This window comes from Macrosteles quadrilineatus, unplaced genomic scaffold (assembly GCF_028750875.1).
Source record: "Macrosteles quadrilineatus isolate MER2022 unplaced genomic scaffold, UCM_ALF_1.0 Scaffold_1__1_contigs__length_201487025, whole genome shotgun sequence".
Lineage (NCBI taxonomy): Eukaryota > Metazoa > Arthropoda > Insecta > Hemiptera > Cicadellidae > Macrosteles > Macrosteles quadrilineatus.
The window spans coordinates 144796236-144824227 of NW_026542594.1; the positions used below are offsets into that span (position 1 = coordinate 144796236).

Sequence of the window (27992 nt, forward strand, 5' to 3'; positions counted from 1 at the left end):
TCATACAAATGTAAACATCACAGATTGTGGTGAGTGCTAGTGTTGAGGTCTGCGGAAATGCATGATGATGCCCAACATGCCCAGTAGAGCAGTCAGTAGGTAGAAGTCCCAGTTGGGACCCAGGGAGTTGTCTAGGTCCAGGAGTCCTAGCCAGTCGTACCAATGACTCTGCAACAATCATACAAATGTAAACATCACAGATTGTGGTGAGTGCTAGTGTTGAGGTCTGCGGAAATGCATGATGATGCCCAACATGTCCAGTAGATTTAGGTAGAAGTCCCAGTTGGGACCCATGGAGTTGTCCAGGTGTCCTAGCCAGTCGTACCAATGACTCTGCAACAATCATACAAATGTAAACATCACAGATTGTGGTGAGTGCTAGTGTTGAGGTCTGCGGAAATACATGATGATGCCCAACATGCCCAGTAGAGCAGTCATAGGTAGAAGTCCCAGTTGGGACCCAGGGAGTTGTCCAGGAGTCCTAGCCAGTCTACAACAATCATACAAATGTAAACATCACAGATTGCTACGGGGCTACGGGCTCTACATCACAACAAGGCTTCCCACACGAGCTTCAGCTTGTCTGGATGTGACAGCTATGAACTTCAATACCTGGGACTATGATGTGAAGGTGACTGAATCGGCGGTGGCGGACCACGACTGTGCAGTAATCCTTAAGGTAAAGACAGACCAGGTAACATCCAATAGTGTTTCTGATAGCTACGTAGTACATAAGAGATCTGTAGATAAAGATAATTTGCCTTTGCTTAGAAACAAACTTTCAAACGTAAATTGGGACAGCTTTAAGTCAGTGTCAGATCCAATAGTGGATGTACCAATAAACCTCGCAGGAAATAACAAACTAACAACTTGGACTGAGGTGAGTGAAAACTATATCCTAGGGTTAGTGAAAGGTTTTAGGGACTCCGACAGTCAGGACATCAATGGTTTGTCATGCTCTATTTTAAAGGGCACAGTTGATTTGATTATCTTGCCACTGACAAAGCTTATAAACCTCTGTCTGACTAAGGGAATTTTTCCGGATAGCCTTAAGATTGCCAGGACTATTCCCATTTACAAGAAGGGTGATCCTTCTGACCCGGCAAATTACAGACCCATCTCTATCCTGCCAGTCTTTTCCAAGGTGCTGGAGACCATAATGAAGAGGCAATTGTCAGCATATTTTGAAGGCAACCAACTGTTTTCGAATGCTCAGCATGGTTTCAGGAGTGGGCGCTCAACATCTTCTGCTCTCTTGAATCTTGTAAGTGCCATTACAGATGCTTTCAAGGAAAACGAGTCGGTTCTTTTGAGGCTCTGCGACCTGAGCAAGGCCTTCGATGTAGTATCACACGACATACTGTTGGCCAAGCTTAAGAGGTATGGTATCGGAGGCACAGTTTTGAACACCCTAAGTAGCTACTTGGCAGACCGAAAGCAGCTTGTGTCTTTAAATGGTACTTCTTCTAGTGTGCAGATTATCCCGCACGGGGTGCCTCAAGGATCGGTGGTCGGACCCCTGTTGTTCAGCATAATGATCAACGATCTGGACCCAAATGGACAAACCTTATTGTTTGCTGACGACACCACCTTGTTCAATAGGGGGAAGAACATTGAACAATTGAGGGCAGAGGGAGACAACCTGCTGGAAATAGCTAAGGATTGGTTCATAACAAACCGCTTCAAAATTAATGAGGCGAAAACCCAATCCCTAATCTGCACTTTGCGATCGAGGATAGAGCAGGACGAGGCTGTAAAGCTATTAGGATTCTGGATTGACCCTAGGTTAGGCTGGAACATACACACAGACAAGGTTTGCGTCAAGTTGTCTAGAGTACTCTACCTTCTCAGGAAGCTTAGAGAGGTTATCACTAAAAACTACTTGATTACCATCTACCATTCCTTGTTCCATAGCCATATACTGTATGGAATAGTACTCTGGGGCCAATCTCCTTCTGCCCAGGATATACTGTTGCTGCAAAAGAAAGCCTTGAGAGTAATAACATCCTCCGGCCCAAGAGAACACTGCCGACCCCTTTTTAAAGAATTGGGTATCCTCACCGTTGCTAGCCAGTATGTCCTGAACAGCCTATTACTGCTAAAAGAGAACCTGACCAGCTTCAATAGCAGAAGTAGCCATCACAACCACGGAACACGCAGAGCTCATGACTTGGACATGCCTCGCTGCCGTCTAAGCCTAACACAAAAGAGCTACCCGCACTCTGCTATAAAGATTTTTAACACCCTGCCCGCAAGAGTCAGGAACTTAGAAATGAAAGCTTTTAAAGCCACAGTGAGCAATTCTCTCTTGCAAAGGCCCCTCTATAGTGTGCAAGAGTTGTTAGAGGAACCTCTCATGCCGGGTTGAAATTTCCGCCACAGCCTTAGTATTTAGTATTTAGTATTTATGTTGTAAATATATGTTTCTATTGTATAGTATTAAAAATTTGACGCTATCAATCCGTAACCACGGTCAAAGATAAAGAAGACAAGTATCAAGTATCAAGTAAGTAAGTAAGATTGTGGTGAGTGCTAGTGTTGAGGTCTGCGGAAATGCATGATGATGCCCAACATGCCCAGTAGAGCAGTCATAGGTAGAAGTCCCAGTTGGGACCCAGGGAGTTGTCCAGGAGTCCTAGCCAGTCTACAACAATCATACAAATGTAAACATCACAGATTGTGGTGAGTGCTAGTGTTGAGGTCTGCGGAAATGCATGATGATGCCCAACATGCCCAGTAGAGCAGTCAGTCGGTAGAAGTCCCAGTTGGGACCCATGGAGTTGTCCAGGTGTCCTAGCCAGTCGTACCAATGACTCTGCAACAATCATACAATGTAAACATCACAGATTATGATGAGTGCTAGTGCTGTCGCCGGAATTACCTCAAACAAGTATTTTGCGGAATAGGTTTTGTATATTCTTAGTTCTTACTCCTTTCCCAGTTGTCAGTCGACCTTGGAAAGTGGTTCGCGTAACTACTGGAAATAGCTTCCGTGTACGCCCTGTGTTTCCCGGAACCTAGTTCCTTGTGCACCCTTGTGTTTGACCTTATTTAGCGACATAATAAAATGGATGTAGAAGAAAGAATTGTGAGATTGTTGGTTAGTGTTGAAAGGGAGGGCAGGGAACAACATTTAGAGGAAAGACCTATTGGTTCGTTTGTTTGGGAACTTTTTTTTTCAAGAAAAAGAGCTTTGACAAAATGAGTAGCCCTTCTAACAAATGAATTTTTCATTAGACAATAGGTGTTTTATTTTAAAAAATATTGCTATTTTTTGTAAGAGCTTTGACAAAGTAAGTTGTCTTTATGAAGTGATCTTTTTTCATAATACCATAGGTGTTTTTTAATGTCATACACTGGTGTATCCTTGTATATAATACATGACGGTGATTTCTACGAAACACTACTCCGTTTATAATAGACAGATTTTTACAAACTATGTGTCAAAACGAAGTAATGTTTGTGTAGATTCCCCCTTTCACCAATTCCTGTAATAAAAGTCTTCGGGCTTTGCCCCACAGGCCATCAAAAACCCAAAGTATTTCTTATGGATAATGGATTTTGTTTACTTAAACGGACGGAATTTGTCTTATTTACAGCTTTTCATAGTAAACACATGATACACACAAGAGCGTTCGGTTTCAGTTTCGATAACTGGAGTGGAGTGATTGATTACATTATCTTTGAGTTGACTCTTTTAAGTCATTGGAAATTATAACTGTTATTCTTTTTGAAATAACGCCCGTAATACTTTGCAATTGCTCAAATTCGAGCAACAGGTGCACTAGTATTATAAAATGTAAGAGCTTGTCTAAGTGATAGTGTTAGATAGTGTTCAACATGGCTTTCGTTTCAACAAATCAGTTACTACTGCTGCTGTGGATTTTATTGAATCTATTATTGAATCAGTTGATAAAGGAGAAGTTTGTGTAGGAATTTTCATGGAATTTGTCAAAAGCATTTGACACTGTTCATCACCCTACACTCTTGCATAAGCTAAAGTCACTTGGTGTGCATAGAACTGCATTGAAGTGGTTTGAGTCATACCTGTCAGGAAGATTTCAATACATTGAATTAAGTCATACGGAGTATAATAAAGTTTCAAAAGAAAAGTCAAATTTAAAATTAGTAACACATGGTGTCCCCCAGGGATCTGTGTTAGGCCCACTCCTCTTTACCTGCTATGTAAAAAATATTGCACAAACACTCAAAAAAATACCACAAGACAACTTGGTGATGTATGCTGATGATTCAAATCTGAAAGTGTCAGCGCAAACCGCCGAAGATGTTGAAATCCTATCTTGCCTATAGTTGGCTAATTTAACAGACTTCTTTAACAATCATAAATTAAAATTAAATCCATCAAAAAGTAATTTTGTTTCCTTTAAGACTGCTCAGTGCAGGAGAAAGTTGTGAACCCACAATTGCAATTGACTCTAAGCTAATAGAAATTGAAAAGTCTACTAGATTTTTGGGGTTGGAAATAGATGAGAATTTGAACTGGAATCGTCATGTGGAAAAAATCCTTCCTAAAATTAACTCAGGAATATTAGCCTTACGCAGAATGTCATATTTATGCACTGATGTAAGTGTATTAAAAATGATATATCATGCACATTTTCATTCCCATATTTCATTTGGCTTGGCTTTATATGGGTCGACAAAAAAAGAAAACTTGAATGAAATTTTGAAGAAACAAAAGGAAGCTGTCAGAATAATTGAGGAGGTAGCTGCAATAAGGGCCTATGGATCCATAGGCCCTTTTTGCGGAGAACGTTTCTTTCAATTCTACACATGTTTGTTGGTATACCTGCAAAGTTTCATATTTGAATCTGAAGTAGTTTTTTTTGTACAGCTGTTATAAGAAAGTTGTGTATAGGCCCTTCTTGCATAGATCGAGGTTAATGACACTGAATGTTTGTTTTGTTCAGTTTTGGAGTGTGTTAGTGACCAAACAATAGGAATATTTAGTTTATTTTATTCTTTAACATCATGCTAACTACTAAATCTACTATTTTGGACACTTTTAAGAAGAAGGGTGCTAAGAAGAAAAGTGAAAATAAGGAAGAATGGGCTCGAAATACTAGAAAACGTCAGAGGTTATCTGGAGAAGGTTATGTTTCTTCCACAGGGGTTAATGTCCCAGGTAAAAAGTTTAGTTTAGTAGATAAATGCTGCAACAAGAACTGTTTTACTAAAATATCAAGTAAAGATCAACAACTCTTGTTTGATAAACTTTGGACCTGTGAGGCGAAATCAAATCAAGATGCCTTGCTTGCTAGTTTTATGAGTGCTGCTGTCAACACAGGGAGGAAAAGGACAACAGTCAATCCTAAAGTGGACAGATCTAACAATTGGAGGTATGAGGTTAAAATTGAAGGAAACAGTATTGATGTGTGCCGATCATTTATAATAAACTTATTACAGGTATCTGTAAAAAGATTGAGATGTGTTCAGGCCAAAGTTGTTTCAGAACAAAGTTTTGAAGAAAAAAGAGGACGCCATGACAACAGACCCAATAAGCTTGCTGACAACGTATGGGAATTGGCCATAAAACATTTAAACAGCATTCCACATCGTAGCAGTCATTATTGTCAACTCAAAACAAACCGCATGTATTTTGAAAATCCCGAAATAACAGTAAAAGGCTTGTACAACAGCTTTTGTGAATTCTTCCATGAGGAAACTGGATCCCCTTTAAAAATGGCCTACAAAACATATTTTAAGTTTTATAGGGGGACAAACTTTACAGTACGGCAGCCGAAAACTGACGTATGTGATTTTTGTACGGACTGTAAGAAGAAATTAGAAATAAACCCTAGGGATGAGTGTATTCTACAATATAATGTGCATAGGAAACGGGCTGAAAAATATCTGAATTTGAAAAGAGACATTATTAAAAGGTCAAAAGAAGATGACTCATTACTAGTATTGGAATTTGATTATGGGCAAAATCTTCCCTTACCAAAACTGAATGTAACGAAACAGTTTTATTCTAGGCTGATTTGGCTGTTTATCTTTAACATACATGTCCACAATGATGACACATCTTTTATTTATACTTTTGTAGAATCACAAGCTAAGAAGGGTAGCAATTCAGTTGTATCCTTCATTTTAGACTGCCTTAATAAAGTGATAGATAAGTACCCAAATATCAAAGAAATAGTCTTACTATCAGATGCGGCTGGAGGCCAAAACAAAAATATGACCGTGCTGCAGTTTTGTTCTTGGCTGGCGAAGACCCATAATGTGTTAGTTACTCAAATGTTTCCTGTTAGGGGACATTCCTTCGGTCAATGCGACCTAAATTTTGGCCTAATCAAATCATTTATAAAGAAGAAAGCTGTCATCGAAACACCTGAGGTTTACTATGAAGCTATTCGGATTTGCCGTAAAAATCCATCTCCATTTAACCTAATAGACGGCAAAGAGATGATACATGATTGGTCAAAGGTTTTTGAGGAATTCTTTTTCAAGAAACCTTCTGCTAAAAACAATAAGTTTGGTATTCAAAAATATGTAATCATCAAATGCCAATCAAGTGGAGCCTTGGCCTGCTCAACTACATACAATGAAGTTTTGCAGCCTTTCAGATTTATGAAGACATATCCTGATGAGCTCACACTTAATCCTGCGCCAAGAGAGCCACTGAACCCCAACAATGTGGCAGATGTAAAGTCGTTGTTGCCTTTCATCAGCGAAGAAAATCGGAAGTTTTTCACTGATTTGTTTGGAGAAGAGGGAGATGCTGGAAATTAAATTGTAGAGACATTGAAAGATATAAGTACTGTATTAGATATCCAACTAGCCTATGACTCACTTTTTTATTGTATAATAAAAGTGTTACATTTTCAACTATGACTCATATTTTACTGTGCAGCCTACCTTTTTCCTCTTACAGGTTACACTATGATTTTATTATTTTTAATTACTGAGCTGGTAAGATGTCATTTTAAATTTAAATTTTACTTATCAAACTGTTAGAAATTGCCTAAGAAAACACATATTTTATGCTTTAACAGATCATATAAATATTGGTCTATGCAAAAAGGGCATGTAAAAACTTCATCTATGCAAAAAGGGCCCATGCACTATTTCACATAAACAAAAAATACTTATTAGCCTGATATTGTTATTAAAAAACCATGGTAACAAAATTTGCTTCATGTTCTAAAGAATATGGAGAAGTATTCCAAGTTAGATTCTCAGTAAATGCAATATTTATGCAAGAATGACATTTTTTCGAACTCGTTTTTCTCAAATCAGTGTTCTGGCATTGTTCTGTATGTAATTAGAACTAATAATAAATGTATTTGTAAAAGTACAATTTTAACCAACTTTATTCAACACAAATTAAAAACAAAGTGAAGAAGTAAACCTTATAACCAGCTGGTGATAGTTATAAAATAAATAATCAATAAGTAAAGATAGACATTTAGGATGTAACACTTCCCCTTCTTAAGTGAGCTTCATAAATTGAGTCTATCCACGGGTTTATGTGTCCTTTTTGAACGTCTCACTGTAATAGCGGGAGTTGGTGCCACTGGAACATCTGATATGTTGTGATCGTTGGCCTCTGGAACATCTGATATGTTGTGATCGTTGGCCTCTGGAACATCTGGTATGTTGTGATCATTTGTTATGTGGTTTTCGGTTGGTATGTTGTGATCATTTGTTGCGTGGTTTTCGGTTGGTTCCTCTCTGACTCCTCCAAAATGGACTCCTCCAAAATTTGTTGGTATGAATACTTGATTTTGCTCATTCCTTAATGAAAACTCACACAAGTTTCGCCCTGAACGTCTAATTTGGTCTTGATGACGTCTGATTGTGCCACTGCTTGTGGATATTTCATAATTTCTTGGTCCTTCTTATCTATTGATCTTTCCAAAGCCCCATTTGTTGCAGGTCCCATATAGGCGGTAAGCAACAGGGTCTTGAGCTTTAAATGATTTTTGCCTGTCAGAATATGATTTTGAGTCAAAATTTTGGTCCATTTTTTGTGACAAATCAGGATACAATAAGTCAAGTCTTGATCGAATTTGACGTCCAATAAAGAGATGTGAAGGAGACTGTCCTGTAGTACTATGTGGAGCTCTTCGATAGGCCATTAAATATCTCTGTAATTTCAACTCAATTGAGCCTTCCTCAAAGTGCATGGCTCTGATAGTATCTTTCAAGTCTTGTACATAGCGTTCTACTTGGCCATTAGTTGCAGGATGGTAAGGTGCTGATCTCTTGTGTCTAATTCCGTTAGATTGAAGAAATTTTTCAAACTCTAACGAAACAAATTGCCTTCCGTTGTCTGACACTAATATGTCAGGGATTCCAAAAGAGCAAAAGAATTTCCGCAAAGCCTCAATGGTTTTATGTGAATTTATAGTTGTAAGTGTTACAATCTCTGGCCATTTACTGTAGGCATCCACAATTAGGAGAAAATAATGGCCATAAAATGGTCCTGCAAAATCAACATGAACTCTTTGCATAGGCCTTGAAGGATATTCCCAGTGGTGAACTGGTGCTTTGGGTGCTTCATGTTGTACTCGTTGACATCCCAAACAATTTAAGGTCATATTCTCAATGTCTGCATCAATTTTAGGCCACCAAACATACGAACGAGCTAGTCCCTTCATGCGAACTATACCCACATGAGCCTCATGAAGTTCTTTCAAAATTCTTGGACGAAGTTGTTTGGGAATCACCACACGATTCCCTTTTAATAAGCATCCAAGCTGAATTGACCATTCTTGTTCGTTAGAAGACATCGGGTGATGTATTGGCTCCCCTCTGATTAGTGATTGATAAATATCTCTAAGATCTGGATCAGATTGTGTATTTTTTGCTATTTCTTCAGCTGTGACAGGTAAAGTATAGATTTGTTCTATTTCATGAACATCGGCTGAGTCAATAACAGCAGCTTCTTCAACATTTTTAGGTAGTCTTGAAAGTGCATCAGCATTAACATTATCTTTGGTTGATTTATACTTAATGTCAAATGAAAATGCCTGAAGGAATATAGCATAATGTTGTAGTCTTGTTGCGGCCATAAGTGGTATTCCATTTTTCGGTCCAAATATTGATACCAGGGGTTTGTGGTCTGTAACTAGGGTGAAATGACGTCCATAAAGGTATTGGTAAAAATGTTTAACTCCAAAATAAATTGCCAGGGCTTCTTTTTGTATGACACTGTACTGTTTTTGTGTTTGTGATAGTGTTTTGGAAGCAAATGCAACAGGTCTTTCGTTTCCATCCGGAAACACATGAGAAAGAATTGCCGAAATTCCAGATTGACTAGCATCTGTTGCTAGAATGAGTGGTAAGTGTGGGTCAAAATGGCATAGTATATTCTCTGACATCATTTCCTCCTTCACCAATTGAAAATCTCGTTCACATTCTTCAGTCCAATTAAAAGGTACATTAGCTCTTGTGAGATTAATAATAGCTTGCATCTTTTCACTTAAGTTTGGAATAAACTTTCGATAGTAACTTATCAACCCAAGGATTTGTCTAACTTCTTTCACATTACTTGGTCTCTTCAGGTTTCTTATTGCTTCAGTAATATGTTTACTTTTACTTATTCCCTTTGACGAGACATGGTAACCAAGAAAGTCAATCTCTGGTACAAGGAATTGAGATTTAGAAACATTAATGTGTAAATCGTTGTCTTTGAACCGATTTAATACAGCACGGAGTCTTTTCAAATGTTCTTCCTCACTGTGGGCTGTTATTTTGACATCGTCAAAGAAAACATCAACACCATCAATACCTTGTAGAATATTTTCCATTGCTGATTGCCAAATAGCAGGTGCACTTGCAATTCCGAATGGTAGACGATTTACTCGATATAGACCTTTGTGTGTATTGATTGTGAGCAATTCTCTGTATTCTTCTTTCACTGGCATGTGTAGGTAAGCTTCGGATATATCAATCTTTGTAAATTTAGTCGAATTACCCATTCTGGCCAAAATATCATCAATGCGGGGCATGTTGTGTTCTGGTATTACCAAATGGGGATTGAGGGTTACTTTGTAGTCTCCACACAGTCTGATATTCCCATTTGCCTTCATAATTGGTACAACTGGAGTAGCCCAAGAACTCTGATTCACCTTTGTAATTATACCTTCTTTTTCTAGTCTGTCGATTTCTGCACTAACTTTTGGTAACAAAGCATAAGGTAGTGGTCTAGCTTTTTTAAAAACTGGTGTAGTGTCAGGCTTTAAGTTAAGAAGTGCTTCTCCCCCTTTGAAACGTCCAACTCTTGGTTCAAATATGGATTTAAATTCCATTAAAATATCGTGTACTTTGGGATTTGAGTGTTTAACTCTATTCAAGTCAGCTCCGTGAACGTTATTTATGTCTGACCAATTTATTTTAATCGATCTCAGCCATTCCCTACCAAATATCGTATCTCTATTACCATCGACTATATACAATGGAAGATATTTGGTTTGGTTACCGTAACCAACCTGAACAATGGTTTTACCCAATGGAACAAATTCATTTTTGTTGAAATCTCTTAATATTATGTCTGGATTCATTAAAGGTCTGTGTTTTGGAAAAAACTTGGAAAAGTTACTTTTTGACATCAAAGATACCCCTGCTCCTGTATCTAGTTCAAACGGAATAGTTTTCCCATTTATTTTTATGTTTAACATTATTTTCCTAAATTTATCTTCTGATGTATTCATAGAACAAATGTCAATAACATTAGTTTCCTTATAGAGGGATCTAACAGAATTGTTCATATTTTGTTGTAGAAATATTTCACTTTGATCTTCAAACGAGTCTGTTATTTGTTTTACATTTCTTGAAGTAGTGTTAAATGTAGTCTTATTTTGTCTTTGCAATTTGATAGGTGCATTAGGATTCCTAAAACAAATCTTTGCTAGATGCCCTATTTTTTTACAGAAGTTACATGTTGTATTTTTGTGTTTGCATTCAGATATGTATTCATGTAACTCTCCACAACGGTAACATTGTTTAAGATTGGTACTGTTTTTAGGTTTTTGAAAACTTTTCTGTTGTACAACATTTAAGTTAACCGGCAATTCATTGTTTTCATGATTGAATTTTGATTGGATTGTTATTGAATCGTTTTGAGCCTTTTCAATTACTTGAGCCATGTCTACAGCTTTTTCAAAACTCAAATCACTGTCACTTAGAGTAATTAACCTTGCCTGTATTTTTTCATCCCTTAGCCCGAGTATGAATTGGTTTCTCAGGGCTTTTGACAGAAATGTGCCAAAATTACAATATCTAGACAACTTTCTAAGATCCAATGAAAATTCAGAAACGTTTTCTCCTTCATATTGGTGTCTACAATGAAATTTGAATGTCTCTGATACTTCATTTGGTTTTGGTGTAAAATGTGAATTAAGAGTTTGAACTAATTCAGCATAGGATTTAGTTATAGGTGATACAGGATGCAATATATCCCTAAGTTTACTGTAAGTGTCTGATCCAATACAGTGAAGTAACGTAATTTTCTTTTTGTCTTCCGAAATGTTGTTATAAATGAATGATATCTCTAGTCTTTCCATATACATTTCCCATGTTTCATATCTTTCATTAAAGGGTCCAATCAATGCTGAGTTAATCATTTGAATGTTTTGAGATGTATTTGAATTACTTGTACTCACCTCCATCGTCGCCAAATTGTTCTGTATGTAATTAGAACTAATAATAAATGTATTTGTAAAAGTACAATTTTAACCAACTTTATTCAACACAAATTAAAAACAAAGTGAAGAAGTAAACCTTATAACCAGCTGGTGATAGTTATAAAATAAATAATCAATAAGTAAAGATAGACATTTAGGATGTAACAGGCATAAAGGCCCTTTTTGCAGCTACCGCCTCTCCATTTGAATCCTGAAGAATCAGCAAAAGAGTATTTCAAAAGTTTAAAAATATTAACTGTCCATAGACACATTAAAATCCATATTTATGACACGGTTTTAATAGCAATTCATAATCCATTAAAACAGAACATTGTGCAGTCTCACCGATATAACACGCGAAAAAAATACCGTCATACCCACTCACCACAGATTAGCATTTTATGAAAAAAACCTTCATATATTGGAGCAAAATACTTACATAGACTTCCTATTGCGTTAAAAACTGAAAATAACATCAATAAATTTAAGAAGATGTTGAAAATTTACCTTTTTCACAAATCACTGTACTCGTTTGAGGATTTTTTTAACTTTTAGTCATAGTCGTAGTATTAAGTTTTGATTTGACACAATTCTCATGTACTATGTGTGCATATTGTGAATAAAGATGATTTGACTTTGACTTTGACTTAAGAGCTTTGATCCAATGAGTTGTCCTTGTAACAAATGATTATTTTCATTAGACCATACGTGTTTTTATGTCATACACTATTAAATTTTTTTCTAATGTACGATAGTATTACGATCTACGAGGCGAAGAATCGACTGCGATTTGTAGCGCCCCAGCACGATAGTAGTAGTAGTACGATAGTATTGTATATGTACAAAAAGCAAGTATTTTTTATCCACAAAACTTACATATTTTTATTGCTTACCAGCGGAATACCCGTCCTTCGCTACGGAAACTTTCAGATTGGTTGAAATTTTTCATAAATTAGTGTTAGTTCCAACAGTCTTCAGTAAAAAATTCAGCTACAACCTTTTTTTAATATTAAAGCAGCTATTATAATGTCTCATTGGGTCCATAAAGTGTGTATGCTCAGGGTGGTTGCCAGACTGCAAAAAGGTTTAGGTAGGTGCTGCAAAGGTAGTAGCTGCAGTTTACCACCATTTCAGTACATGTCCGGTGATTATTCTTTCCATTTTAAGGCTTCGCAGTACTTAGGCCTACGTTATTTGAACGTCATGGTACCTATCGCCACCGAGCTATCTCCTTCATAGTCTATTTTCGGATTATATGTCATTGTTGATAGATGTTTCACCATCCATTGAATCTTTGGAAAATGTATTTCAGGATGAGTTCGTTTATACCTTTTGTTTGCGTTCTTGCCTGGTTTTTCCTTTGTTTGTCTGTTCACCTGCTATGCCGTTTACGCCTTAATGTATTTTGTTGAGATTCCGGAATCGGCTGATGATGGGAGAAACGGGCTCTTTTTGTGGCTCTAAAACGTCGAAGTGCGCGCTAGACAGGGATTGTGTCAATTTGAGTCTTTTCACGGGATTACGTTCATCACCAAACTTGACATATAATTCAAACTATTCCGATAAATCTCGAAAACAAATTTGAATAGTTGTGAAGCTACAACCTACCAAAGGCAAACGACTTAGACATTTAATAGAAGTATTCCCTGGAATTGAGGTGATTATTCCTGTCACTGTCGTATAGAATAAGATTGAGAAATAGTCCCAGTTCCTCAAAATGAGAGTGAAGTAAATAAAAACACTTCATCTCCTCTGATCACTAAAAGTATTAACTTAAGATATTAACTGTATAATTTCGTTTCCCAGACATTATTTTTTGGGAAATAAACCATACAAAAAAATAGGTTTTTATAAACATTTGAGAAAAAAGAAAGTCAATAAGATACGCACTTACAAATTAAAAGTCCTTATTCACACTCTATCAAAAATTATTTATTAAACAAACTTCCTTTTTTATTTAAATATAATTATAGCTAATGATACTAAAAATTTAGACAATCAATAGTGCTGCACCCTGTTGGTACATTTTGTAACCTATTAATGCTATTGATCATCACAGAATCAAATTGTTTAGTTGAAACAGCTGTTAAGATTCTTTAATTCCATTTAAGCCTAAATATGAGTGCTCATAAGGTTAACATGGAAAACTCCAGAGCCACTGGGGCGGAGCCCTTTTGATGGATCTGCACCAAACTTCACACAAACCATCCTTGAACAATGCTTAATAATGTGTGAAAGTTTCATTACAATCTGTCAAGCGGTTTCAGAGTCCATAACGTTCAAACATTATATATACAAACTTCCTCTTTTATAAATATATATTACTAGCTGTACCCGCGGGCTTTGCCCCGTTTAACTTCATACGTGAGCTCGTTCGCATGGCTCAATCACGTCCTGGTTGAAGTTCGTTCGCTACGCTCACTCACCTCTAGGTTGGAGCTCGTTCGCTGCGCTCACACGTCCTGGTTGAAGTTCGTTCGCTACTCTCACTCACCTTTTGGTTTCAAATTAGCTGTTGTCAAATATTTAAAAAAAATAATAGTGCTGCACTCTGTTGGTAATCCTTGTAACTTTAATGCTATTGAACATCATAGAACAGAACCAACTTGTTTAATTGAAACAGCTGTTATGATTCATTAATTTCATTTAAATATGAGTACTCATTAGGTTAACATGGGAAACTCCAGAGCCACTGGGGCGGAGCCCGAGAGTCCGATCAGAATAAAAACCACTTAGTTTTCCTATTTAATGCCTAAAGAATCAGTGTACCAAATTTCAGCCTCCTAGGTAAGTGGGAAGTGGGAGAATTAGTGATGAGTGAGTGAGTGAGTCAGTCAGTCAGTCAGTCAGTCAGTGAGGGCTTTGCCTTTTATATATATAGATAACATTTTCTATTTGATAAACAACTTAATAGTGTAATAACTCATGAAAAATGTTTTTCTTACAGTTTTATTGCTATTAAATTTTTTTTACTCATCATTGTATAGTTTTTGTACTCTCGGAGGTAGCTTCCGTGAGCGCCCTTTGGTGTTTGAAAATCAATGTGCCCGACAGAAGGTTAACAAATGTTTGTATTAGGCGGTATTGTACATATTCCCGTTGCGAAGAATGGGTACAGCAGTTAGTTTTTGTATGAAACGAATAAATACAATTTAATTTAATAAAATATATAAGAATCCAATATTGGGTTCTCATTAAAATCTCATTAAAAATTGATTTATTTGATTATGTATAAAGTTAGGACTAATTTGTATTGCAGGATTAGAGTGTTCACACACATTACTATTTATTCCTTATTCAAGAGCACTAATAATTTATTAGACGTATATATTTTTGTTCATATAGCTAATAATATATAAATTTGCCTTTTAACTGAAAAACCAAAACTCCTTGTCTCAATAGAACTGACAAAATAATTTACATCCAACCTATTACTGATCTATTACAATATTTTCTTGCTTCATTCGATGAATTAAAATGCAAATATCATTTCTATTGTTTCTGTGAGAAAACACTGAAAACAGTTCAAATTAATTATATCTATTGCCAACATATTCTAAAAAAAAACATCATTTAAGGCCAGAGTCGTTAGTTCAGTGGCAAAATAGGTCCAGAAACAATCTTTCTCGAAATTGAACTGAGCAACAAAGGATTTGAAGCCATAGTTTCTCCTTCCTATCTGAGCAATAAAGTAATCCATTGAAATTTGCAATAGTATCTGTTACAAAACTAAACTACAGTCGGGACCACGTAAGTTTGCAATTGAGGGAGGAGCCTATGGTTTTGAATGAACCAATGAGAACCGTGCGGTGTTGCCAAATCTAATAATGCCAGCTGATTTGAATATATTGTTTAGTATATTTTAATTAGTGTTGTCAACGGTCGATGTGGCAACGTCGTACTAGCCTTGTCTTGTGATTGGCTGCCACCAACTGCAAACTTACGTGGTCCCGACTTTAAGTAGTTTATTCCCTGTGTATTTGAAATATTCTTAAACTAATCATTACCTATACCAATATAACAAGATATTGAAGTAAACACTAATTCTGACTCCTTAAATGTTTTATGATTAAAAATGAGCATACATATTATATTATTGACGGCATTAATACCTCTTGGAAGTATTTGAAGCTGAACATGAAAGACAGTTTGAGTAGAGCGAGAGCCACTGGAACCTTGGCATCCACACTGGTCTCAGCAGCCTGGTCGTAACATCTCTTGGCCAAATGCATGTCCTAGAACATGTAAATAACTTTGACTATTGATACAAGGCTGTAGCCAGTTTTAAAATACAGAGCCACCACCAGAGTGCACTGTATGCTCACTTATTGACTTCAATGATCGACCAAGCCAAACTGAAAGACAACTGAGTATAAGCCAAGGCTACTATAATGTCACATCAACTGCCACAAAAGACTATCCCCCGGTACCAGCAAACCTGCAGACTAAGTGAATTTCAATTTGTCGGATTAAATTTTTACTAAAATATTTCCATAAAAAATATATACTGAATTTTTATTCCCTTGTTTAAATAACATTAGATTGATGGAGTACTTAGGGTTTGCTGTACGGGAGTCAAAGTGTCTTTGGACCAAATATTAATAGGGTATGATGAAATATATTAATTTGCCAACTATAATGGAAATATAATCCATAAAGAAGCAAACTACAACAGTTTTCTTGTCCTCTATAAACAAAATGGTAATTTTAAGTGTACTGTTTGTTTTGGAATTTTCTCTGTAACCTTTAATTGTACAACAACACTTATTATTTTTTAAGCTCTACATAACCTAACTATTACACTTGATTGCGTTGTACCTGCTGCATGCCGAGCCCTTGCTCGTGCATGTAGCCCAGGTTGAACGTGGCCTGTGCGTTGTGATGCTGCTCGGAGGCCAGTCTGTAGTGCATGGCGGCCATCTCGTAGTCTACTGTAGTCCCCAGCCCGTAGTAGTGGTAGTCACCTAGTTTGACCTGAGCTGGAGAGTAGCCCTGTGCTGCTGCTCTGCCCCAGTACTGCAGCGCTCTCACATACAGCTCCTGCTCACTCTGCCACAGAGACACTTCTCCTGCAGACATAATCACATCTACTGTACACTGGTCTGAATTACTGATTTCTGTTGCATATAGCCAATATTCAAACCAAGCCAAACTAAAGAATTTTTATGCCACATCAACTATGCCAGTAAAAAATTAAATTAGGGGTGAAACTAATTTTTGTCGTGAATATTTCATTCTTTAAATATTTTTGGCAAATATCACCACCTCCAGCTAATCATTTAAAATCTTAGGTGTCAATTGTCTATACAACATCAATCCAGACTTATATATTAAAATTTGGGCACTTCAACAGATACACTTTTTATCTCCTATTATGGAGGAATTCACTAGCCAGATTTTTTAGTTTACTAATGTTAACTTGTACTGTAATGTTGTGCATGCCGAAGTTGTACTAGGCAACTGACCTCTATCCAACATGAAGGCAGCATTGCTCTGAGCCACCTCATATCCCAGTTCAGCTAGCAGAGAGTATGTCACGTACGCCTCGTTGTATCTCAACTCTCGGTAGTGCTGGTGAGCCTCCATCAACTTCTCCCCCCACTTGCCCCTCTCTGCTACGTTCTTGTACAGCTGCAATCACCAACACAACAACTTCATATATCAATGCCTCTGATAGCCCTAGGCCAAGCTAAACAAGTTTACCAAGAAGATTTTCTCATGGCAAACCATCCAACTTAAACCCAAGTTTTATTACAGTGACTTCTTTCTCTAAACGCCCTTGTCTCCTTAAAATCATATTTGAGTCTGTTAAGACCCTGCTACAAACTGAAAACCAAATAAAACTGAATAACTGTGTATAAAGTCAAAAATATATACTCCATGTTATTTACTACTATAATTGCATATAGTAATGCCATACTTGCAAGCTAAGGATTTTACCTCTACTGCCGTGGTACAAGACCTCATCATGCCTGTGCCTGTGGCATGCATTTGAGCCAGGTTGTAGAAGGCTAGTACATGACCAGACTGGGACGCTTGGTTGAAGTATTTATTAGCCAGCTTGTAGTCTCTTCGAGTTCCTAGGCCATCTATAACACAGGGTGATCAAATTGTTACATAGGCCTAACACATAAGTTCTGACGTGTTGTAGTGAGAAAATTACCTCAACAAGTATTAGCACCCTGGAAATAAGTGTCCTTTGTACTTGATTAATTAACTAAAATCAGCTAAGCCAACTGAGCTTAATTTGATTTAAAGAAATTACATCCGAACATATGCAATATTTTTACTCCAGACTTGCTGTCACAGGCAGTTTTAACACGTTCGCTACTGCAATAGTACAAAATTATTCATTCACATGGACCAGCGACGCACATATGCGACGGCCGGTTTCCGCCCATAGATGCGAAGGTTAGTCACATTAAAATAAACTGCCGTCGCATATTTGCGTTGGGGTTCTAATGTTATTAAAATGCTTATCTCTTTGTAACGGTCTATTTGAAGGCACTGAATTCCCTGCAGTGGTCTACAGGGATGTCTGACGCACAACTGTGTCGCTTGGTCTGTGGATATGATGATTGGTATGACGTCATAATGATAATTTTAAAAAACTGGTATTTACTTTTCTGCATCACTGTATGTATGTATGCTGCATTCTCCTATGTAGCTTTTATATTTGTTCAGTTATAAACTGTTCTTGAATAATCTGTTTTGTTTTCTTACTTTCACCTCAAAACACAAACAAAAATGAACTGTCGCATATATGCGACGTTTGGTCTATTTAAAGAAAACTATGATAATTTTCACTATTGTCTTTGCTGTAGACCGGGCGTCGCAAATATGCAACATTACAAAAGGTTATAAAAAATCCAAAAAACAAGAATGAATTATTTACAAACACGATTGTAGCGTATTACAATGTAAATTATCACTGTTTTACAGGTTTTCGCCCGTGGTCTGTGTGTACTGTTAACCAAGTGACAGCTGGTCTATGCGGAAGGTTCAAATGCATACCTCGGTCTGTGGCAATGAACGTGTTAATGATGTCTCCTACTCAAGCTCTTGGAGTGAAAATAAAAGTTTGGAAGGCAACTGTAAATTATATTGATAGAGAGTAGAATTTGACATGTTCAAATTAATAAAATTTCTGAACACTAGCAGTACTTTACATTGTGTGCTTTGCGAAATTGAAATAAAAATATTTTAAAGAGATCCATCAAACTTCACAAGTATCAAGTATCCTTATTGATAGGAAATAAAACAATAAATAAGTAAAGACCTCATTTTCATTCAGAAAAATATACTTAGTGTGCAGCTCAATAGTGGTCTGTACTCACTGAAGTACATGATGCCGAGTTGTAGCTGGCCATCAACCCAGCCCTGTTCTGCTGCTGCAGAGAAGAACTTCCAAGCCTTCTGGTAGTCCCTCTCCACACCCTTGCCATGAAGATACATGAGGCCCAGGCCACTCTGGCCCACTGGGTTGCCTATGTCTGCTGCCTTCTTGAAGAACTTGAATGCTGTCTCATTGTCTTGCTTGACTGCTTCACTCCCTTCTAGATAGATCTATGAGGTGGGACCACAATAATACTTTACTCATCTCTGTTTATAGATAGAATAAGAGTGTGGTTCAATCCCAAGTTTGTTTGAAACATTTAAGTATTTGTTATTGAACACAAAAATATAGCACAAGAAAGATCAGTACAGGTAAACTTATGAGGAGACACCTTGACATGAACCAAAGTTTGAGCCACTGACTCACCAAACAAGGAGTGAAGGACATTTGCCTAAATTTACCACAATAAACCAACATGCTGACTTAATTAATTCAATTTATTCGTCACAGAAATTCATAATACAGCGAGGATTAGCAATGAATATGTGACATGTCAATAATCAATATACAGGGTGTTCAAAAAAGGTGAAGATTTTTTGTTGTAAAATAGGGCAAACCTGACTAGCTTCTGCCTTGTTCTACCTCATTTTACTACTAAAAATCGTAACATTTCAGCTATTTCTTATTCAATCTTTTTGAGCTTGGTATCGTTTGATAGGTAATTAAAAATGCTAAATAAAAGTGTTCTTAGCATTTTTTTTTTAAACCAGTCATTTTCTAGTAATTTGAGTATAAAAGTTTTAAATGGCCGCCATTTTGAAATTTTAAGTTGAATCATGATGATTTTTTTTTCTAATATTGGTCTTTTTTACCTTAACCTACATACCAAGTTTTATAAAGATTCGTTGAAAAAATTCAAAAATAAAAATGTTTACCTATGTAAAAAATACAAAATGGCGGATATCTGGTTAACAAAGCGACTTCGGAAAAAATGTTATTCTTGATTTTCTCTTTATTTTGACCCAAGGAATCACTAGGTAAAATATGTACCCACCTTTTTTGAACACCCTGTATATCATGAGTTTGAGTTATAAACAATTTACACATTGAATAAACATAAACAATATTAAAACTTAAAACACATTACAGTTGAGATAAAAATTATATAAAAAAAATACCCCACTGCAGCAAACCTTACATTCCATCATTTTTATTTTTTCATAATTCTAAACAAAATAGTGCAACCACCTATGATAAAGGTTGTTCTCAAGCTAATGGAAGAAAGTAAGTACGTGTGACATTGTTGGATAATGTTTAATTATTATTAACACTAAAAAACTCGTCTATGACATAAAAAGATGATTTGTTGTACACCTATATGCATTTATGATAGGTCCCAATGTGAAAGAAAGCTATTCTGTGGATTGAATTCTCTTAGACGTTGTTTATTTCTAATACTGTATCAAAACTGTACATATACTATAACATATGAGAATATGTACTTTGTTTAGCACACTTTAATATCGTGGCAATCAACAAGTGTGGAATACCAATTATAATTAACGATTCTTAATAAGTGTTAGGTAGGCCGACTGTTGGCATTATGTAGTTTCATTTTTGTGCATTTTTTTACTTTACCGTGCAGGTCATTTTGATGCTTTCTTCTGTATTTTAATAATAATAAAGCTCTTTTAGCAAATTTCCCTATAGGGAAGTAGCTATTACCGTAGGTGGCACGGTAAGACCTAGGCCCGGGACCGATTTACTTTTTTTATTTTGATGTCCCTAGAGGCCAAAAACACCATTCATTCAAATTTATATAGGGTGTCCAACGTTAAGTGTCTCAAATTAATTACGGAAAATGGCTTAATGTAAAAGGATGAAATAAAACTATTTCCCGCTAAATTGACCCCAAGGAAAAACATGAAAATATTTTAAACTTTTTTCTGATACAGAGTGTGCCAAAAACTGAGGGTCACTAGTTCAAATCTCGGGATTTTCAGATGTAAACATGTGTCATGTTATATATCATTTTAAAGTTGGTAAAATAGGAATGTTGGTATACATGTTCTTTACATCGAAAGATAAAAATAAAGAATTTTGAAGAATGTCTTTGTCTTTTATTTTGTTTATCAATAATAAATACTCTTGATTTGATAAACAAAATAAAAGACAAAGACATCCCTCAAATTCTTTATTTTTATCATTTTAAAGATATTTAACAGACAAACATGTTGGTGAAAACATAAATTAATCTTTTTCCGTTTCAAAATGGCGGCAGTTTTTTTAGGGAAAAATCAATAGGCTATGTTTTAATATTCTGTGTTTCCTATACCAATGCACTTAGCCCTTCTCCGGTTGAATCTTCTTACTCAGTATGAAATTATCTTTACTGTGATATGCTAAAAGTAACGGGTTTTTAAAATAATATTCCAAAAATACCTATTGATTTTTGAAAATTCGAAAATACCCGTTGTTCAATATGTTTACATTTGAAAATTCCGAGATTTGAACTAGTGTTCCTCAGTATTTGGCACACCCTGTATCGGAAAATATTTTTACGTTAATCCTTGGGGTCGATTTAGCGGTCTCACAATGAAGACAACTGTGGCAAAAGCTGCTTCACAAAAAATTCACTAAAAAAATCCACTGAATTTTCAATAGCTAAAACATTCTGGTAGATTTACTGTGAATTAAAAAGCTTGCAGGAAAATATCACAACATATTCACTAAAAAGATGGTTTGTTACCTTGCCCAAGAATGCCATTGCTATTGGATTTCCTGCGTCTGCTGCTTGCATGAAGTAATGCAATGCTTTTTGTGGGTCTTGAGGAACTCCGCGACCACCTTGGTAGTGCAGCTGGCCAAGACCTACCTAGAATCATGCGTCATCTTGTGTTATACAATTAATTTTATTAGGTATTGACTGACGCTAAACTTTGAGTACAATAATGTCTTTTAATGAAAACTAAAGGGAAAATATAATTTAAATCTTTCAATGCTGAGATATTGGTAGTTGTGATTCTATACAATGCTAATAACTCACCTGAGCTTGAACGTCTCCTTTCTCAGCAAGAAGCTGATAATACTCAATGAGATCATTATCCAGAATGCCCGAGTTGTATCCAGGATTCTCCACTTCCTCCAATAGCCGAACTCTCTGAACAATGGGTCCTCCAGATAGTGTCACTTCACTAGCCACTGAAAATGTAAGACAAAGGTCAAAGTAATAAGTAAAAATGATAACAAATAGAGGCAAAAAGTAAGTTAAAAAACTATTAATTCAATCAGTAAATGTATGGAGAGACATTTATTTTATAAATCATTCAGAAGAAGACAGTAAATAAGCTTGTAAATACTTTTGTTGTACACAATATTACAATAGTGATGTACTGTATGTATATTTGTTATAAGTTCATATCAACTAAATTGTTAATGAGATTACCTTTAATACATTCCCACTGAAATATAAGTTCCTGAGTGTACTACAGCAAAAAATAGTTAGTGCATAAAATTAATGTTATGTGTTACATATTAGTTTTTTTTTTTTACAAACTCACTTATTTATGTTATTTAAAATGATCAATTTTCAAGAACAGTGATTAAGTTTCAAAATAGCCATAATTAGGAACATTTGTTGGGGTTTGACTCTGATAAATAACTTCCTCAGAACATGCTATTCTGTAATAATACAGAAAACTTGAGGCTACTTTAAACAACATCACACAAGGGAATGGCCACCCATGTTCCGTTACCTCAATAGCTAAGGTAATAGTTGCCTTATTTTTATAACAGAAATATAGCATAAAGAGCAATAAAAAGCTTTTTTGCTGCACTACTGCGAAATGGCCTCATTTCGTTTAATGTGCCTGCAAAAATTCATCATTACATCGTTTACTACGGAAAAAGTTTTTTACTTTGCAAAAGTAATGTTTACTATATTTTTTTTTTATTTTGCCAGCATAAACAATCAAATTTTTGCTATTGTTTTGTCAACTGTTTCAATTTTCAACAACTAAAACTGTACAACCAAAGTAAATATAAACTTTAAATTGAAGGCATAACTTAAAAATGCTACGAGTTTTCTATTGTTCCTATAAGTGTAATAAAGAAATATCCAATGTCTGTTTTAATTAAGAAAATAATTTGTCTTTTTAGTGTAGCGAAAAGTAACATTTAAAACTTGAGTGGATGTGGGTCTATACATATTCTCGACCATTTAATGTGCTCGATAAATCTCGCACTTCAAACATGGTCTCAAATATGAAATGACCCACTTTCTGATCTTGTTATGAAATGTACCATTCTTACACAGGAATATTACAGAATCATCCACCTAAAATGCCCTTACCCCACAGAAAATGTTAATAACTGCAGATTTCTACAGTTAACGTAAAAATATGGTGATGAAACATAATATACTAGCCTTTGTTTGCGACTTTTCTGTAAAAGTCAAGTGCTTTCTCGCAGCTGTTGGGAACATTGATACCAGACCAGTACCTGTAGCCCAGTGCCATCTGAGCCCACACATTGCCACCAATGGCGCCAAACGTGTAGTGGACCAAGGCCCGGGCCTGGCTAGCGTTCACTGATATACCTGCAGCATACATGAACCCCAGAGCCTGTGACAAACAATACAAGTCAACATAGAGTTGTAGGGTTGAATAAATTAAAACAATAGTTTTGAGAAAAGATTGGTAGCCTAACATTAAGAGAATTTAAAGATTTATCAGGCGATAGTATGATACTTACCATATGTCCGTCTGCAACACCTATCTCGGCTAGATCTTCAAAGGTCTTCTTGGCCATTTCTATATTGAGTGGTAGATAAGAACCTAGCAACTGAGCCCAGGCGACCATAACTCTGGCGTCCTTATGGCCCATGTCAGCTGCTCGAACAAGCAGTTTGTATCCTTCAGCTTTGCTGCCGGACTTGACAGTTCCGTTCAACTTCTGCATGCCTTGGTCGTACAACTCTATTGCTGAAACAGTTATAAAGTAGTTCATGATTCTGCTGTTTAAAATACATTTTGAGCATAATTAATGATATTAGCCTTAAACTGTGCCAGTGTTTAGGTCAATTTTTTTCGGTTAGGTTTTTCTATTTATGACTAGATTTTAGTTCAAAGCTTTATAAGTTATACAGGTTGTCCATAAAAAACGTTTCAGGACTTTGGGAAATGAATCCTCATACTTAAAGGAAGAAAACAGTTTATGTGAAGGTATGTCCGAAAATTCATAGGTAATTTAGGTATTTACAGCTAACTTCAATAAATTGATATGTTTGACTATTTACTTTCTTCCAAAATGTAAACATTGAAACTTTGGAAGCCCATGGGGAGTATTCCAAGGGAAATATGAAAATAAAATGATTTAATTTTGCATTGTCATTTACTTGCGAGCTATGTTTCAAGTTTCAAGTCTCTAGCTCCACGGGAAGTTAGTATAAAAACATTTGCAAAATTTGTACCGGACAAGAAAGTGAGCTAATAAAAAGGAGCCCATGGGGCCTAGTCCAAGGGAAACATTAAAATAAAATGATTTAATATTGCATTGCCATCCATTTGTGAGGTAAAGTTTCAAGTCTCTAGCTTATCTGAAAGTTGGTTTAATATCGATTGCAAAGTTTGAACCTGGCAAGAAAGCTAGCTAATAAAAACTTTTTAAAATACAAGCTGAAACTACTGCTTTATGAGTTTTTGATGATTGAGCTTGACTGAGTTTTCTGTTCCAAAGATTTCTAAACTATCTAGGCCTACCTACTTTTTTATGCCCCACCTTCACATTGTAGAACGCTAGGTTTTAGCCCGGAACTGTTTCAAACTTCAAACAAGTCCTAGAGAGTTGCGGCATTAACACATAGATAAAATCCATTGGTGTTTACAGGATTTGAACCCGGAACCACAGGCTCTGAAGCCCCGAGCTCTACTACTAGACCAGATCACTTACTGCTAAACTATCTATACAGTAAGTACTAAGAATAGCCCTAATTTAATTCAAAATTTATTTAATATCAAACCTTCTATTTCTTGAGCTGTCAATTCAACTTGAGACTCTTCATTTTCTTCAATATCCATATCTGTTTCATCCAAATCTTCGCTGTTATAATCACTATCAGTCTCTACTTGTGATAGGAACTTTTGTACCCATGCTTCCCCAGGTATTGCAGAGAGCATTTCAAATGCTGAGAGGGTTTTTTCATTTATTATATTGGTTATGCCATCGTCATCTTCTTTAGATTCACCTAATGGGCCTTCCTTGGATAAATCTGGAGCTTCCACAATAGTTATAGCTGAATGGGGTCCAATCTCGGCCCGGTTTTCAGTATCATCATCTTCAGATATTTCATTATTATTTTGTAATTTATTTTTGTCTTTATCTTCAGCAAAACTGTACACGACTAATATCAAACATAAAAAATACACAGAAGATTTATGCTCTAGCATAACTGGATTCCTGGAACAAAAAATAGCCTATTGTTTTAAAAACATTCTAACAAAATAGGTAAAACACCAACAACACTTCAGGCCAAAGAGATAACCGTTTTATCAAAACGTACACGGATAAATCAAAGTTTACAACAGCTTATACTGTATTGTAAATCATTTTTTAATTTATTCATGTAATCCCTGGTCTAACCTATTAGAATGAAGTGTAGTTTTAGCTTAATTCAATGGGGTTTACCTGGATTTTTTGTTCTAAATTAAGTTTAAAAAAGTATGGCCCAAATTTTTGCACAAAATGTTCCCTGGAGGTGTTACATGTCTAACTAAAAAACGTTTCTAGCAAGATTAAACAGTAACCAGGCCTACATATATAGAACTGTGTAATAACTTTTACAGCTAGCCTACATTTTACAAAATGCAATTTTACAATTTAGTCTACAAAATGTAGACTACAATTTTTTTTATAGACTCAATATACTCCAAGAAGTAGTGTGTCAGCCTAGAATATTTCTGTCTCATTCTGTTATTAATTCTCAACTTTGAGCTTCAGTTGACTGGTCATACTCCCTAAACCTGCCTTAGTGGCCGACGCCAGATATTAATTAAAAAAAAGGTTGCTGTACCAACCATATCTAGCGGGATTATATTTCATTTAACTTCATATTAGTCTCCAAGTGAACCTCAAAAACCATACTCTAGCCCATTGTATTGCAGTACTTCATTAAACTTCTATTACATTCACCCTCATTCTTCATTTCATTAGTTTTGCTCACACCTAATGTAATTTGGCTGCAGCACTAGGTAGTCGAGCTTCAGCTTTCACATTGAATCATGAGGTATGGGCTCATTGATGTCGACGGTCATGTGACCGCGTCGGCAAAGCAGCACTATGACTAGGCGCCGAAACTGAGAGATTGCAACGAGATGTAGTGTCTTAAATGTCTTAAATTAATGTCTTAAATGTAAAATTAGTTCAAATTGATGTTTAGCGTAAATTAGCTTGAAAATGATGTTCTAAAGTAAATTAATATTTTAGTGTTCCAAAGTCCTTTTTCAGCGAATTTCCCTATAGTAGCTATTACCGTAGGTGGCATGGCAAGACCTAAACCCAGGACCGATTTGATTTTTAATTTTGATGTCCCCTGAGGCCAAAACACCATTCGTTCAAATTTGTATATAAGTACCTATATATAACTTAAATATATCAAAATCAAAAATCAAATCGGTCCCGGGCCTAGGTCTTACCATCCCACCTACGGTACTTCCCTATAGGCAAATTCGCTAAAAAAGGACTTAGGAACATACTAAAACATAGATTTGCTTTAGAACATCAATTTCAAGCTTATTTACGCTAAACATCAATTTAGAACTAATTTTTAAATTAAGAAATTAAATTTGGAACTCGGTTAAGTTACTATGACCTTTTTGCCAGAATAGGTTAGCAACTAAATATCAACAGATTTCAATGGAATGTGAGAAAAATATTATTCAAAGTTAATCTAGAAGAGGAGTAAGATATGAGGGGAGGCCGCAACGCGGACCCTACATCATGTCGCAATCTCTGAATAGGTAAGTTACTCGTTAAATATTAACTTAGTACCTACTCGTTGAACATTAGGTAGGCCTACTCACCTAATGTTATTTAAATAGATTGAATTGAAAACAATTCAGACAAATGGAAAATCGCTTAGTCAGCAGGTTTGCTGCGGAGGTTTTTTTATATAAATTAATAAAAACGTATGATTCACGTTGTGAATCATTTATCTTCAGCCCCCTGCTCCCATCAGCGATGGAACCAGTTGCTATATTTGGTGGCAGCCGTCACAGTAGTAGGCCTAATCATGTCCTAACTACATATGATAATATACCGTCGGTAAGACTTAAACTTAAGTTAGGACACATTGTGTATACTTGAACACATGCTCTTTAACATCCCTGTACCCAATATAGTGTCTTACAAATGTTCACGAAGAGGTAACCAAAGCTTAAATTATAATTTGGCATCATATAATAGCATTTGGCAATGGTTAAAACATGAGACATATTTCCAGGTAAGCTTAGTGATGATACTCCAACTATTGGACTGAATAATAAATCTACAGGCCTAAATTTAAAATTTGTTGGTCTATTGACACAGGTTAGTATACCCAATAATATATTATTTATAGGCCTAATGTAATAATTATTATTACAAACAGACACGTAAGAGATTTCAAAGAAGTATAGGCCTACGTCAATGAATAAAAGGGCCCAAAGTCTAATTACAACAATATTCTGAATACTAGTTAGCTCACCTTATTTATAACCTCAAATGTCATGTAAAACCAAATCAACAAAAATGCAATATGTTCAGATATAAATTACTGACAAAAATGAGATGGCTAAAATTAGATTTCATAAAAATAAATTTACTATTTACTAATAATTCAACCAAAACAGAAAATTCAGCATCAGTTTTTTACTATTTAAGGTCCTGAACAACACACACAACCAACAACCCAGCTGATGACACTGACATTTAAAATACGTTTCGTCTTGCTATTTGACAAGAAA

The 27992-nt window shown here is 35.8% G+C and overlaps 1 protein-coding gene across 2 annotated transcripts; it reads right to left on the reverse strand.

Annotated features, from left to right (window-relative positions):
• On the reverse strand, positions 1-27946 carry LOC128986394 (protein sel-1 homolog 1-like). Of its 2 annotated transcripts, none has more exons than XM_054406751.1 (12): positions 27734-27946; positions 25013-25449; positions 23746-23975; positions 23420-23615; positions 22040-22194; positions 21743-21868; positions 18995-19223; positions 17598-17746; positions 17123-17288; positions 16476-16726; positions 15770-15892; positions 1-168 (listed from the first exon to the last, which is right to left on the reverse strand). In XM_054406751.1, the coding sequence occupies exons 2-12, from the start codon at positions 25437-25439 to the stop codon at positions 37-39; spliced, it is 2184 nt and encodes a 727-aa protein (XP_054262726.1). In that variant the 5' UTR covers positions 25440-25449; positions 27734-27946; the 3' UTR covers positions 1-36. The 2 variants fall into 2 exon arrangements, with proteins under 2 accessions (XP_054262726.1, XP_054262733.1); XM_054406758.1 differs by lacking the exon at positions 1-168 and adding an exon at positions 2661-2815.
• Between the last annotated feature and the right edge of the window lie 46 nt (positions 27947-27992).

Excerpts from the sequence above, each read along its gene's own strand:
- LOC128986394 (XM_054406751.1), bottom strand. The coding sequence starts at position 25,439 with ATGCTAGAGCATAAATCTTCTGTGTATTTTTTATGTTTGATATTAGTC. Across the intron at positions 17,747-18,994 it reads ACTCGGCATCATGTACTTCA|ATGGCCTAGGAACTCGAAGA; the intron begins GTGAGTACAGAC and ends CCTGTGTTATAG. Across the intron at positions 169-15,769 it reads GCTTCAAATACTTCCAAGAG|AGTCATTGGTACGACTGGCT; the intron begins GTATTAATGCCG and ends TGATTGTTGCAG.